Source organism: Amblyomma mixtum, chromosome 7 (genome assembly GCF_055824585.1).
Source record: "Amblyomma mixtum isolate Tamu chromosome 7, ASM5582458v1, whole genome shotgun sequence".
Classification (NCBI taxonomy): domain Eukaryota; kingdom Metazoa; phylum Arthropoda; class Arachnida; order Ixodida; family Ixodidae; genus Amblyomma; species Amblyomma mixtum.
In genome coordinates, this window is record NC_143018.1 from 141,937,675 (window position 1) to 141,950,902 (window position 13,228).

Genomic DNA, 13,228 nt, shown 5'->3' on the forward strand with positions numbered 1-13,228 from the left:
TAACCAACATGCCCAAGCTGCTGTCCTGGCTTGAATACATGCCTGGTTGCGTGCATTTTCAAACGGAGTTCGTTTTGGAAAAGGAACGGAGAACATGCCAGTTGGTGTTATGATGAGTGTATTTTCATGTAACAGCTAGGCGCATCATACTGAACAAGGACGTCAGACTGTGCTGAAGGTGTGCTTAACACTTAATGCAGCATGGCTCGATGGTGAAGGCACTCCAAACCCGGCTACCAGTGACGACCACTGCTCCTGCGGAGTAGTGATGAAGGCAGCTGTGTGGCTCATTCATTCTCAGGAAAGCAGCAGTGGCGGACAAGGGCAAGAAGTGAACACAACTTTTCTTGTTGTCCTTGTCCATCGTCCGCCAGCACTGCTGTTCTCAGAGTGACTACCGGCCTACACACCCAGAAGCTTAGCTTACTCAGGCTTGTACAGCTGCGAAAAAAATTGCAGGCATTCATAGCTGCCACACGTCCACTACCCTCTCGGAGAAGCTGTTTGGCATAAGGAATGATCTGCACAGCTTTACTGCTTGAGCACTGATTTGCTGGGAGATACTGCTAGCTGCACTTCGCCAGGGTGATTTCACTGAATCTTGTTCGCATTGGCTTCATATTGCTGCTTTCCAACCCTGGTCGTCATGGATGGTTTATGATTTATGGGGGTTTAACGTCCCAAAGCGACTCAGGCTATGAGAGACGCCGTAGTGGGGGGCTCCGGAAATTTCCACCACCTGGGGTTCTTTGACGTGCACTGACATCGCGCAGTACACGGGCCTGTAGAATTTTGCCTCCATCGAAATTCGACCGCCATGGGCTGGGATCGAAGGTTGTGGCAATGGCTGTGAGTTCGTATCCCAGCCGTGTATGCAGGTGAAATGCAAAACCACCCATGTGAAGCTGGTGTGTAATAAAAATGTTAAACCTGGAAAGCGCATAAAAACAACGGACAACAGAAAGAGACAGACACACGAGCGCTTACTTCCAACTGATTTTTATTTTCATGCGAGAGCAGAATATATGTACACTTCAGATCACCTGCGCATGCGAAGAAAACTCAAACAAGAAAATATTATCTGGCTGCACATGCAAAAGAAGAAAGATATGCAATCTCTTTCTCAGACAGCAAAATCGACGCACCACTTACACATTCATCGCCAGATCGTGCTATCTCACTTGCCTCAACAATTTCACGCGTTGTTTTACACTTACTTTTATACAGAACTTTACATTGATGAAAGAGAGGACGACAATTCCTGCTTTTGCACTTGAGGCAATGAATGCTCAAATGCCCACCTTTTCTGTTTTCGACAACGTAATTGTGTTCACCTAATCTCTCATTCAGGCATCTACCAGTTTGGCCTATGTAATATTTACCGCAAGTCAAAGGCAACTTGTACACAACCCCTTCTGTGCATTTTACAAATGGTTTTTGGTGCTTGATCATGCAACCTGACTTCAGCCTGTTTTTTGACGTGCTCCGTTTGCTTAGCGCACTCAGCTTACTTGGGGCAGAGAACAACACATTTACATTCACTCGGTTACCAATTTTTCTTAGGTTGTGTGACAACCTGTGCTTATAGGGTATGACTGCAAACTTTCTTTTATCTTTTGTCTTATCCGGCTCTTGCTTTGAGTTAGCATTCCTTTTGTTTGTTTTTACAAGTCCTTCTGCAACAGACACCAGCATGTGCAATGGGTAGCCAGCATCTTGCAACTTTCTTGACTGTAAAAAGATGCTTTCTTCAACAGAATGTGGGCATGACTTTTTCAAACAGTTTATGAAACCTAAACGAGCTATGTTACGTTTAATGAGTTTTGAATGCGCGGAGCTAAAAGGTAAAGGCAATTTTCCATCTCTGGGATGATAAGTCCAGCAAGTATGATCTGCAAAAAATGTTAATATGATGTCAAGGAAGCGTATGCTATTGTTAACAGGGAGCTCATGTGTGACAACAAGTGGAGATAAACAATTCGAAAAACAATCTAAAACACTTCCAACGGCCTCATCGAGGGTGATTACAGTTGTGTCTAACAAAATTAAAAAGTCGTCAACGTAACGAAATACATTTACCACCCCTACGTCTTTCAGGCAGGCAAAGAGCCTTCTGTCACATTCGGATAAAAACATGTCACTTAAAATGGGAGCCACACTGGACCCTATACAAATACCTTGCTTCTGTAAAAACAGGTCATCGCCCCACCTAACAAAAGTAGAATCAAGATATGTACCTAAAAGTTCTAGAAAAGCGCCAACACTCACACCCACTGAATTCTGAAAATCAATTACACCAGAGTTCTCGATACATCTTTCAACGCACTGCAGCAAACCATTTTGGGGCAAAGAGTAGTAGAGGTCCTTTATATCTACCGAGAAAGCACTGAGACTTCTTCTTTCACTTTGCTTAAGAAAAGAAGTCACGCAATCGGAATTTTTTATTAAGAAGGGGTCGTCAACAACTAGGTGACTTCTTTTCTTAAGCAAAGTGAAAGAAGAAGTCTCAGTGCTTTCTCGGTAGATATAAAGGACCTCTACTACTCTTTGCCCCAAAATGGTTTGCTGCAGTGCGTTGAAAGATGTATCGAGAACTCTGGTGTAATTGATTTTCAGAATTCAGTGGGTGTGAGTGTTGGCGCTTTTCTAGAACTTTTAGGTACATATCTTGATTCTACTTTTGTTAGGTGGGGCGATGACCTGTTTTTACAGAAGCAAGGTATTTGTATAGGGTCCAGTGTGGCTCCCATTTTAAGTGACATGTTTTTATCCGAATGTGACAGAAGGCTCTTTGCCTGCCTGAAAGACGTAGGGGTGGTAAATGTATTTCGTTACGTTGACGACTTTTTAATTTTGTTAGACACAACTGTAATCACCCTCGATGAGGCCGTTGGAAGTGTTTTAGATTGTTTTTCGAATTGTTTATCTCCACTTGTTGTCACACATGAGCTCCCTGTTAACAATAGCATACGCTTCCTTGACATCATATTAACATTTTTTGCAGATCATACTTGCTGGACTTATCATCCCAGAGATGGAAAATTGCCTTTACCTTTTAGCTCCGCGCATTCAAAACTCATTAAACGTAACATAGCTCGTTTAGGTTTCATAAACTGTTTGAAAAAGTCATGCCCACATTCTGTTGAAGAAAGCATCTTTTTACAGTCAAGAAAGTTGCAAGATGCTGGCTACCCATTGCACATGCTGGTGTCTGTTGCAGAAGGACTTGTAAAAACAAACAAAAGGAATGCTAACTCAAAGCAAGAGCCGGATGAGACAAAAGATAAAAGAAAGTTTGCAGTCATACCCTATAAGCACAGGTTGTCACACAACCTAAGAAAAATTGGTAACCGAGTGAATGTAAATGTGTTGTTCTCTGCCCCAAGTAAGCTGAGTGCGCTAAGCAAACAGAGCACGTCAAAAAACAGGCTGAAGTCAGGTTGCATGATCAAGCACCAAAAACCATTTGTAAAATGCACAGAAGGGGTTGTGTACAAGTTGCCTTTGACTTGCGGTAAATATTACATAGGCCAAACTGGTAGATGCCTGAATGAGAGATTAGGTGAACACAATTACGTTGTCGAAAACAGAAAAGGTGGGCATTTGAGCATTCATTGCCTCAAGTGCAAAAGCAGGAATTGTCGTCCTCTCTTTCATCAATGTAAAGTTCTGTATAAAAGTAAGTGTAAAACAACGCGTGAAATTGTTGAGGCAAGTGAGATAGCACGATCTGGCGATGAATGTGTAAGTGGTGCGTCGATTTTGCTGTCTGAGAAAGAGATTGCATATCTTTCTTCTTTTGCATGTGCAGCCAGATAATATTTTCTTGTTTGAGTTTTCTTCGCATGCGCAGGTGATCTGAAGTGTACATATATTCTGCTCTCGCATGAAAATAAAAATCAGTTGGAAGTAAGCGCTCGTGTGTCTGTCTCTTTCTGTTGTCCGTTGTTTTTATGCGCTTTCCAGGTTTAACATGTCTAACCAACTCGCCCAAACGCAGCCATTATTAGTGTAATAAAAAGGCCTTAGATTGTCATGAATAATTCAGAGACCTTTGCTCTGGGATCTCTGATAGCTCACGGGCAGCTTCAGGACATTAAATTGAACATATGCCATCATGCATGGACCAGCCTTTTTCATGCTGCTTATCTATAGTTTCCCTCATTGCTCAAGTGTTGGAAGTTCTGATCGTGTTGGAAGTCCTGATGAGATAGGAAGAGTAGTTAAGTGTCCGCTGTATGTGTATCGAATAAACCTGGGTGTATCAGGGCTGTTTACATCAGTTTTTGAATTGGAGTTCCAGACAATGCTGGCACATGCATCTGAGGGACAGGTTTATGTACCGCTAGTTTGGTAGGTCTTACAATTTACGTGCAGAAAACCAAAGTAATGTTCAGCAGTCTCGCAAGGAAACAGCAGTTCTCAACTGGTAACGAGGTGCTGGAAGTGGTGAGGGAATACGCCTACTTAGGGCAGGTAGTGACAGCTGATCCGGATCATGAGAGGGAAATAACCAGAAGAATAAGAATGGGGTGAAGCGCATATACCAGCTTCTCTCAGATCATGAATGGCAGCTTGCCAATATCCCTCAAGAGAAAAGTATACAACAGCTGTATCTTACCGGTGTTCTCCTATGGGGCAGAAACGTGGAGGCTAACAGAGTGGGTTCAGCTTAAGTTAAGGACAATACAGCGAGTTATGGAAAGAAAAATGATAGGTGTAACATTAAGAGACCCCTAAGCAGGCAGAGTAGGTGAGGGAACAAACGCAGGTTAATGACATCCTAGTTGAAATCAAGAGGAAGAAATGGGCTTGGGCAGGGCATGTAATGCGAAGGCAAGATGACTGATTCCAAGGGAAGGCAAGCGTAGCAGGGGGCGGCAGTAAGTTAGGTGGGCGTATCAGATTAAGAAGTTTGCGGGAATATGGTGGCCGCAACTGGCGAGGGACAGGGTTAATTGGAGAGACATGGGGAGGCCTTTGTCCTGCAGTGGGTGTAGTCAGGCTGATGATGGTGATGATGCTGATGATGCAGTGCTTATCACCCTTTATCACTTTATCGCCCATTTATTGCTCTTTTCAATCTATTGTCGCACTTCCAGCCTATCTTTATTTCATAACATCTTCAACAGCCCCAAGTGCAACGTGCCTTTTATTCTTCCTCCTACTACACACATCATCCTGCACCAGTTCCACTTTTTCCAAATGCTGTTTTCTCCGCACAGCTGCAGACTAGAACAGCCTTTCAGGTGACATAGATGTCATCACCTGCTGACCTAAGTTCATTGAAAATTTAAAAAAATATGCTCTACCGCAACTACGTTTTCCAAATGCTTCGCACCTCTTGTGTGCTACCCTATTCCAAAGGGCTTTAAGGAGATAAAACGAAATGGAAATGACACTGCATTTTTTTTTCACTGCAGTTATTCTGGTCAGGAGGATGATTTCGCATCTGCCTCAATGATCGGTGAAAACACAGTTGTGGAAATTTGCATGTCTGAGCGAGTTTTTCCATTTATAGAGTCAAGTGGATGAAAAGAGAAAAAAAAGAGGATATTGCATCTCAGCTGCGGGACATGATCGTTGTGTAGTGGAAGAAAGAAAAGTGCTGTCACATTTCCTCAGCCCCTAAATTTTTGTTGGGGCACAGCTGCTGTGGGGGCACCACAGGTTGGCAGGGCTGAAAGCTCTTTCCCCATCTCTCTTTCTTGCTTATTTTCTTCCTTTTGATGTCTTTGTATTAAGGGAGTAATTACTCAGTGGCATTCGCCCGAGCGCAGCCATATGGCTACCGAGGAAAGCTAAGGGAGTAATTACTCCCTTATTACAACTCTACTCCACCCTGGGGGATTCCCCTAAACATTTGACCAACACTGTTTCCACTTCGAGTTATTGATCAATTCGCTCTCGCCCTACCATAAGCTTGCCGTCCCGATTAGCTCAGTTGGTAGAGCGACTGCTCCGGTGTAGCGGCGGTCCCGGGTTCGAACCCCGGACCAGGACGAATTTCTCTTTAACTGCGAAGTTCCTGAGAAAGCTGTATAGCTTTCCTTTGTAGCCGTTTGGCTGCGCTTCGGTGGACGTCAATGAGTAATTGCTCTCTTCTTTCAGATCTACTCTACTTTGGGGGATTCCCCTAAACATCTGACCAACCTTTAGTGTCTTTGTGGTGATCATTGTTATTTTCTTCTCACTGTCTGTAGATCAAAGATTAGTGGTTAAATTGCTTTCTTGCTCCTTGTTCTTGCTTATGTCAAACACTACCTGCATCTTTTAACAGCAGCACGTGTGCATATCCAAGGGCTGCAGATGAGGCGGCAAAGAGTACCCTAGTGCTGTTCTTGTTATTTTTCATTTTGATCCAGCATTTCTTTTAAGTTTGTTTTTATGTAAACAGCTTATACTGCATAAACCCATGTATGGGCTGCACCCGTGTATGGGCCACATCCTGTTTTCCTGAAGGAAATATAAAAAAAAAATTTCATGTAAGTGCCGCAGCTAAACTTTCCACGACCCCCGAAATGCATGCACCATGGCCTCCGTGATCAGCTCTGGCTGCAAGCAATGGCGGCCTTGATCACGGAGGCCACAATGCACGCACCATGGCCTCCACGATCAGCGCTGGCTGTAAGCAATTGCACGGATCGCAGAGGCCACACACACGCACAGGAGCTTCCAGGTGCCGCTCACAGATGGCGCCCAAGCCCGCGTCTCATCATCATCATCGCCAACTTTTTCTCCAGCTATCCATATCGACATCAGTATCACCAACTCCAGCTTTTTATTGCTGTCAAAGGCACGGAAGTTGTGGTAGCATGTTAGTTTATTAGTTCGCCACAGTTGTGGCTTTCGTGTGCTGCCGCTGAGCATTGCAATTTTAGCATGATGGACAAGCGCCTTAATAGCTACACAGCTGGCAGTTGGCTCTCAGTCATGGCAAGCGTGCGGCGGGCAGGAAATTCAACGTGGCTGAGAACCGCTTCCGACGATGGGGCAACCATAAGGAAGCATTGAAAAAAATTTCTTTTTTGCAAATCGCATGTATGGGCCGTACCCCAGAAATGGGCCCTCGAGTCAGAAAAAAAAGTGCGGCCCTTACACGTGTTTATACGGTAATACTTAGGGGCAGTACATTTGGAACTAATTCACCAAGTAAAAAAAGGAACAATGTCCAAACTGAACATGCAACCAGTTACCGAGGCGGTGCTCTATTGCTTTTATATTCAGGTTATATTCAGGCCCTTTTAGGCGCCAATTTTTGTTTTGACTGAAATCAATTATTTTTTCACCTAAGTAGTATATTCAGGCCTCAAGAAAGGGAATTTGTTACTTTTCGAGCGTGAAAGACCAACAGGTCAGTTCTTATAACGATGTGGAGAATTCCGTACAAAGTGTCAGATTTGTTAGAAATAATAACATCGAAATCTTTCGTGTGTCAGGTAAACACCCCAGGGATCGTGGAATCACTGTGTGTTTCAAAGATGCACATTACACTCGAAATTGGGCAAAAATCATCAATGTTTCCACTCGCGGCAAAATCTGCCTGCACAAAAATGGCGGACAAAGTGCTACCTAGCTCACTGTTATGTGAAATATTACTTACTGCGTTCGCTACATGGCACAAAAAAGCAACTTATTTGCAACAAGAAGGGTGCTCAATTTGACTGAAATAATGAAATCACTGCTGGTGCTCCAGTTTCTCAGAAAAAGCTGTAGGTTTGCCGCTTATGCAATTGTGTACAAAGCACCTGGAAGGGTTAACTGCACCTGTTTTGTGGGTATTACATGCGGGTGAAAGGTGCAATGTGATTTTATCTTGGAAGGCTGGTAGGCTGTGACTTTGTGGGGTAGGTTATTCTTGTCGCTTGCTGTTTGGAGGAAAAATTACTTGGAAAAAGTAGTGATATGGAGACACGTTGGTGCAAAACTTTCAATAGATGTGGTTAGACGTGCATGATGGAGGTGTGTGGATGTATGGTTTCTGTCTGAACTGGGAATAATAGAATATGTGAAATGGACAGATGCTAGAAGTGCGACGGCTGAGAGAAATACTGGATAATCTGGGCGTGTAATAAGGGAGTAATTACTCATTAACATCCACCCCAGCGCAGCCATGCGGCTACCAAGGAAAGCTATACAGCTTTCCTTTGTAGCCATATCACTGCGCTTGGGTGGATGCCAATGAGTAATTACTCCCTTATTACAAATCTACTTTACCTTGGGGGATTCCCCTAAACATCTGACCGGATAATCTGGGCTGTAGCTTGAGAGATAAAATGCTGATATTCTACTAGTGTGAGTGATGAGTGAAACGGGGAGCTCTGTATTGCAAGACTTGTAATGAATCAACAAGGTGTACTCACTGTGGATTCAGTGGATGCATGCTCCAATTTCGACCTGATCAATGTAGCAAGTAACTTTGCATTTTGAGTGGCATTTCAAAGGTGATGTTTAAGGAATTGTAATTGTTTATTCACAGATGACATCAGGTTTGTCACATGCTTATGCCATGATAGATCATTGCTGATAGTGATGCCTAGGCAGTTATTGGATTGGGCTTGTTTGACAGGAAAATTAAAGTCGTATATGTAACCGTATGGTTTCTAAAGCTTGCCACCTCACATCTGCTGGCAGAAATCACTGCTATAATTCGAGACCATCACTCTGAAGTGAGTGCTTTCCAAGTAGAATAAAATATTAGATATTACGATTTCCATCAGTCGCCCTGAGCACTGAGGCATTGGCACATTTGGCGCTATGCAAACACATAAAAACACATGCTTGATTAGTGTCACAGGGCCCCTTTACATATTTGGTTACACTTTTTGGGAGCATATGTTTGTCATGTTAGTTTCATTCCTACTTTATTTGTGTAATTAATAACAACTGTTAGTAATTCCTAAATATCTAACTACATCAGTAGGCATAGTTAGGATGTTAGTTTTGTAAGCATGAATCAGTGTTTTTTTTTGTATGTGTGTGTGTTATAGCAATTTAGTGTGCTAGCACCGTTCAGGCTCACTTTTCATATGTGGCATCTGCTGTTTGTGCACTGACCAGGTGTAGTATTTAAATGGAGGAGGGAGTGGTGGGTACTCTCCTGTGGGGCAGAAACGTGGAGGCCACCAAAGAGGGTTCAGCTTAAGTTGAGGACAACGCAGCGAGCTATGGAGAGGAAAATGACAGGTGTAACGTTAAGAGATTGGAAGCGGGCGGAGTGGGTGAGAGAACAGACGCGGGTTAATGACATCCTAGTTGAAATCAAGAGGAAGGAGTGGGCTTGGGCAGGGCATGTAGTGCGAAGGCAAGACAACGGCTGGTCCTTAAGGGTAACGGAGTGGGTTCCAAGAGAAGGCAAGCGTAGCAGGGGACGGCAGAAAGTTAGGTGGGCGGATGAGGTTAAGAAGTGGGCGGGTGTACGGTGGCCGCAACTGGCGAAGGACAGGGTTAATTTAAGAGACATGGGAGAGGCCTTTGCCCTGCAGTGGGCATAGTCCAGCTGATGATGATGATGATGAATGGTGGGTGCAGAGGCAGGGAAGCAGGACAAGATGGTGGTGGGCCCCCTGGTGTCGGAGGTGTGCTTCACGTTTGTGCTGGCGGCCGTGCTGCTGCACCGGTACGGCAACTTCAGCCAGCACCCGCTGCTGGTCACCGTCAGCGTCTTCGTGGCCTGGTACTTCTCCTTCACCATCATCTTCATCCTGCCCCTGGACGTCTCCACGGTGAGGTTCTCCCCCCCCCTCTCTTGCGGCACAAGTGCTGAGTGGTGATGCAAAACGATCGGAAAATTGGTTATCGATAGTATCAATAGTTCTTTTTTAACTATCGATAGACTATCGATAGTATTATTGATAGTCTACTATCGATAGTACCGCTATCGATAGCAAGACTATCGATAGTGAAACTATCGATGGTAAGACTATTGACAGTAACAATATTGATATTATGCATTTGTTGGCCAATGATATAACCAAAACATTTTCGATACCTGACTGGTTTGGTCTCATGAGGCTTAACGTCCCAAAGAGACTCAAGCTATGAGAGATGCCGTAGTGCAGGTCTTCGGGTAAATTTTCTACCAGCTGTGGTTTTTGAACGTGCACTGGGGCAGTTCGGAAGAATACCTGGAACTGCATCCGATGAAAGAACAAACAGCACAAGCTGTGCTGGCTTACACGACACTGTCGTGCACTGCAGACGTCGTCTTACTGACGTAACCGCTGTGGGAATGCTTTTCGCACACATGCTTCGCAACTAGGATATTCGCGCACGAACATTTTATCCAGAAAATTTACATAGGGAACATCTGCAGAGCTCGGTGACGCGTAGAGCGTGAAAACAGGCGAGTCCTGTCAGTTACTCATACCATCACCTGCATACCACACGCTCGGGAAACCAAGTTTAGGATGCAGTGGGTACGCGTGCTTCATTTTATAGAATCGATAGTACTATACATAGCAAGTGGTATTGATACGGGTATCGATAGTACTATCAATAGAACTATCGAAAGTACTATTGCTAGTACTATCAATACTACTATCAAAAGTACTAACTATCGATAGTACTATCGGTAGTTCGATAGTGACTCAACTATCGATAGTGCTGAGGGTGATCATTGTGGCGTGTCATCAGGCTGGGTGTCATTGAGCTATTTTTCGGTTGATAGGGTTTGCCGGTAGTGCTGGGCCCCGAAAAGCTGTCCCGTCTCATATTTGGGTGGAACAAATACTGCTGACTAATGAAGTCACTCGAAGGGATGCATGCGCTGATTGTGCTTAGCCTGGGAGGTGCTTTTTCATTAATTCATTATTTATTGCATATCTTGCGAAATACAAACAAACATTGATGGACCCAGAGCCTGTGACTAGTAACAAGTCCATAATCAGCACAGGATACAAAATAAATGCAGCACGCGAACAAATGAAACAAAAAATGCAATCCATAACGCAATAACTCTAACATGCACAGTTTATACAAGAAATGAATATAAAGTCACTTATCATTCACAATATTTCTGAAAAAAAAACCTCTTTAATGCAGGAGTAAAATTAGGGGTTTGCTTTATGTTTAGCGGTAAAGAATTCCAAATAAGAGCGCCGTTAGATTCTACGAGCCTTTTTCCGTACAGGTTCTGGCATGGAGGTAGATTAAAATTTTGGTTTGTAGCAGCTCTTGTGTTTAGTAACAGTTGCTTCACTGCTGTGCATGCCCACCATGGTTGCTTACCTCCAAGGCAAGATGGAGGGTGGCATTGCAGAGGAAACGGTGTTTAGCTCACTCATGGGCATGTACCAGTTCACCCGCCCGCCATTTGGCGGCTGTGGCAAGGTGCCGACTGACTGATTGACGCACCCTTGGGAGAGCTAAAGTAGTAGTGTGCCCTTCCGTATCTCGATGACATTGTCATGTTCTCTTGCACCTTTGAGGAAGGAGCCTCTGCAAGAGCTGGAGGGCATCCCCTAGAGGCTGGACTCTGCCAGCGTCACTCACAACCCAAACAAAAATTGGTTGTGGCTTAGCCAAGGTTAAGCCTGGATATCTCGAAGCGAAACGCTCTCGCTGCTTTTCAGCCAACTCCCAAGCTACCACTTCTGGATCCGTCCGACTCTTGCTTCTTCTCCTTCCATGGCGAGTGTCTGCGCCTGTTCTATGGGCAAGTGCACCTTATGTACCCCTTCTTTCAAGTGCGCACTGCACACGCTGCGGCGAAAAGTCAAACGGTGGCGAGGAGGAGAAGCGGCGGCGCACATGCGCAGTAGAAAGCGCCGTGCATGACGTCACTCGTGCTCCGACATACGCCGGCTCACGTGAAGCGCGGTGTTGTCTAGCGTAGTGAAGCTTTTCGCTTCAAAAGCCCCAGATTGGGGAGATGTCTCTGCTTGTCTTCACCACTGGGAATGCGGGTGTCACGCTAGGGGAGGAAAAGTCTGGCCCATGCTCGGGTGCCCAGCCCTAGCAGGGCCAGGTGCAGAGCTCATTGGGCATGGCCTCCGTTTTGGTACCCACCGAGGAAATGCATCCGGGTGATTTTGGTGACCAGTTTGTGCCTTATTTTGCTACACTGGAGGCTCCCTTCACCATGCCGGTGAGGAAGCTAGTCAGCTGGTGCTGAGATGGAGGCCACCTTTCAAACACTATCCAAAGCACTTGTGAACCTTGTGGCACTTGTGGAGAGCTGCCTGCCCTTATAAAAATGGTCTGTAGACAGTCTGTAGTCTTCTTATTGTCTGTATTGACTTCCTATAGATATTACTTTTTGTCTATTCATAGTCTATAGACTGTCTATAGACAACAAAAGTCTACTAAAAGTGTATGGCCATAAATCCATGGATTGTCTATAGACTGTCTATGGCATTTGTATTGCCTATAGACTGTTGTCTATAAACAGTCTATAGACTTTATAGACAGAAGTCTATAGACACTCTATAGACTGTCTAAAACTTTTTTTGTAAGGGTGGTGTGAGCCGAAAGTTTGTTGCCCAAGCTGACATGAGCAACTTTGGTTTAGGAGTGGGGCTGCTACAGCAGAACAGTGGGGTTTCTCGGCCTTTGTGAGCAGGTGGTTGCTGGCGCCCACTGAGCACTACTCCGTGGCCGATGGTTCCTGGGAAACGGTTCCTGCTCTAAGCAGGTCCAGCTGTTAAGTAGACAGAGTGCTCTTGGGAGTTGAGACAGATGATGTGGCACCAACCTGGTTGAAGCACGCTCATGTAAACCCTCAGGCCACCTTGTGTGCTCGACGCTGATGCCGCAGCAGTAAAACTGTGTTGTACTGGTGTATCAGAGGGGCTGTTAAAATATGTTGGTGGGTGCCCTGTCGTGTCCCCCATTTTGATACTCATCAAGGAAATGCATGCAAGCAGTTCTGGGGGCCCTGGCCTCAATGGCACCCATGGAGAGGGCCATGACGTGGGTGTCAACCCTTACATGCCTGAGGCAGAGGCACACACACCTGCTACACACAGTCAGATCTGCTCGCATTTTGTTGAGCACACAAGTATTCTAGGACTCATTCATTCATTGATTCATGAATGAATGAATGAATGAGTCCTAGAGCACTTGCTTGCTCCGTCCGTCCGTCCATCCGTCCGTCCGTCCATTGAATTCATTCATTCATGCTTTTATTTATACACTAAGGCAGCGCCTCCTGTATTTTTGCAATGCCTGCCGAATACGGTGGATCGTCCAAGCCCCTCTCCTCCTTTCCTACTCTCCCCCACCAGCT

The 13,228-nt window shown here is 45.0% G+C and overlaps 1 protein-coding gene across 2 annotated transcripts in view; it reads left to right on the plus strand.

The window, feature by feature from the left end:
• The window catches only part of LOC149337748 (G protein-coupled receptor-associated protein LMBRD2B), an 85,842-nt gene that overhangs the window by 818 nt on the left and 71,796 nt on the right, over nucleotides 1–13,228 (plus strand). Inside the window, exon 2 of one of the 2 annotated variants that reach the window (XM_089553502.1) lies at nucleotides 9,532–9,725. In XM_089553502.1, coding sequence (XP_089409628.1) covers nucleotides 9,552–9,725 — 174 coding nt within the window. In that variant the 5' untranslated portion in view covers nucleotides 9,532–9,551. The remainder of the gene's footprint in view (nucleotides 1–9,531; nucleotides 9,726–13,228) is intronic. The other variant, XM_089553503.1, reaches the window with a different exon arrangement.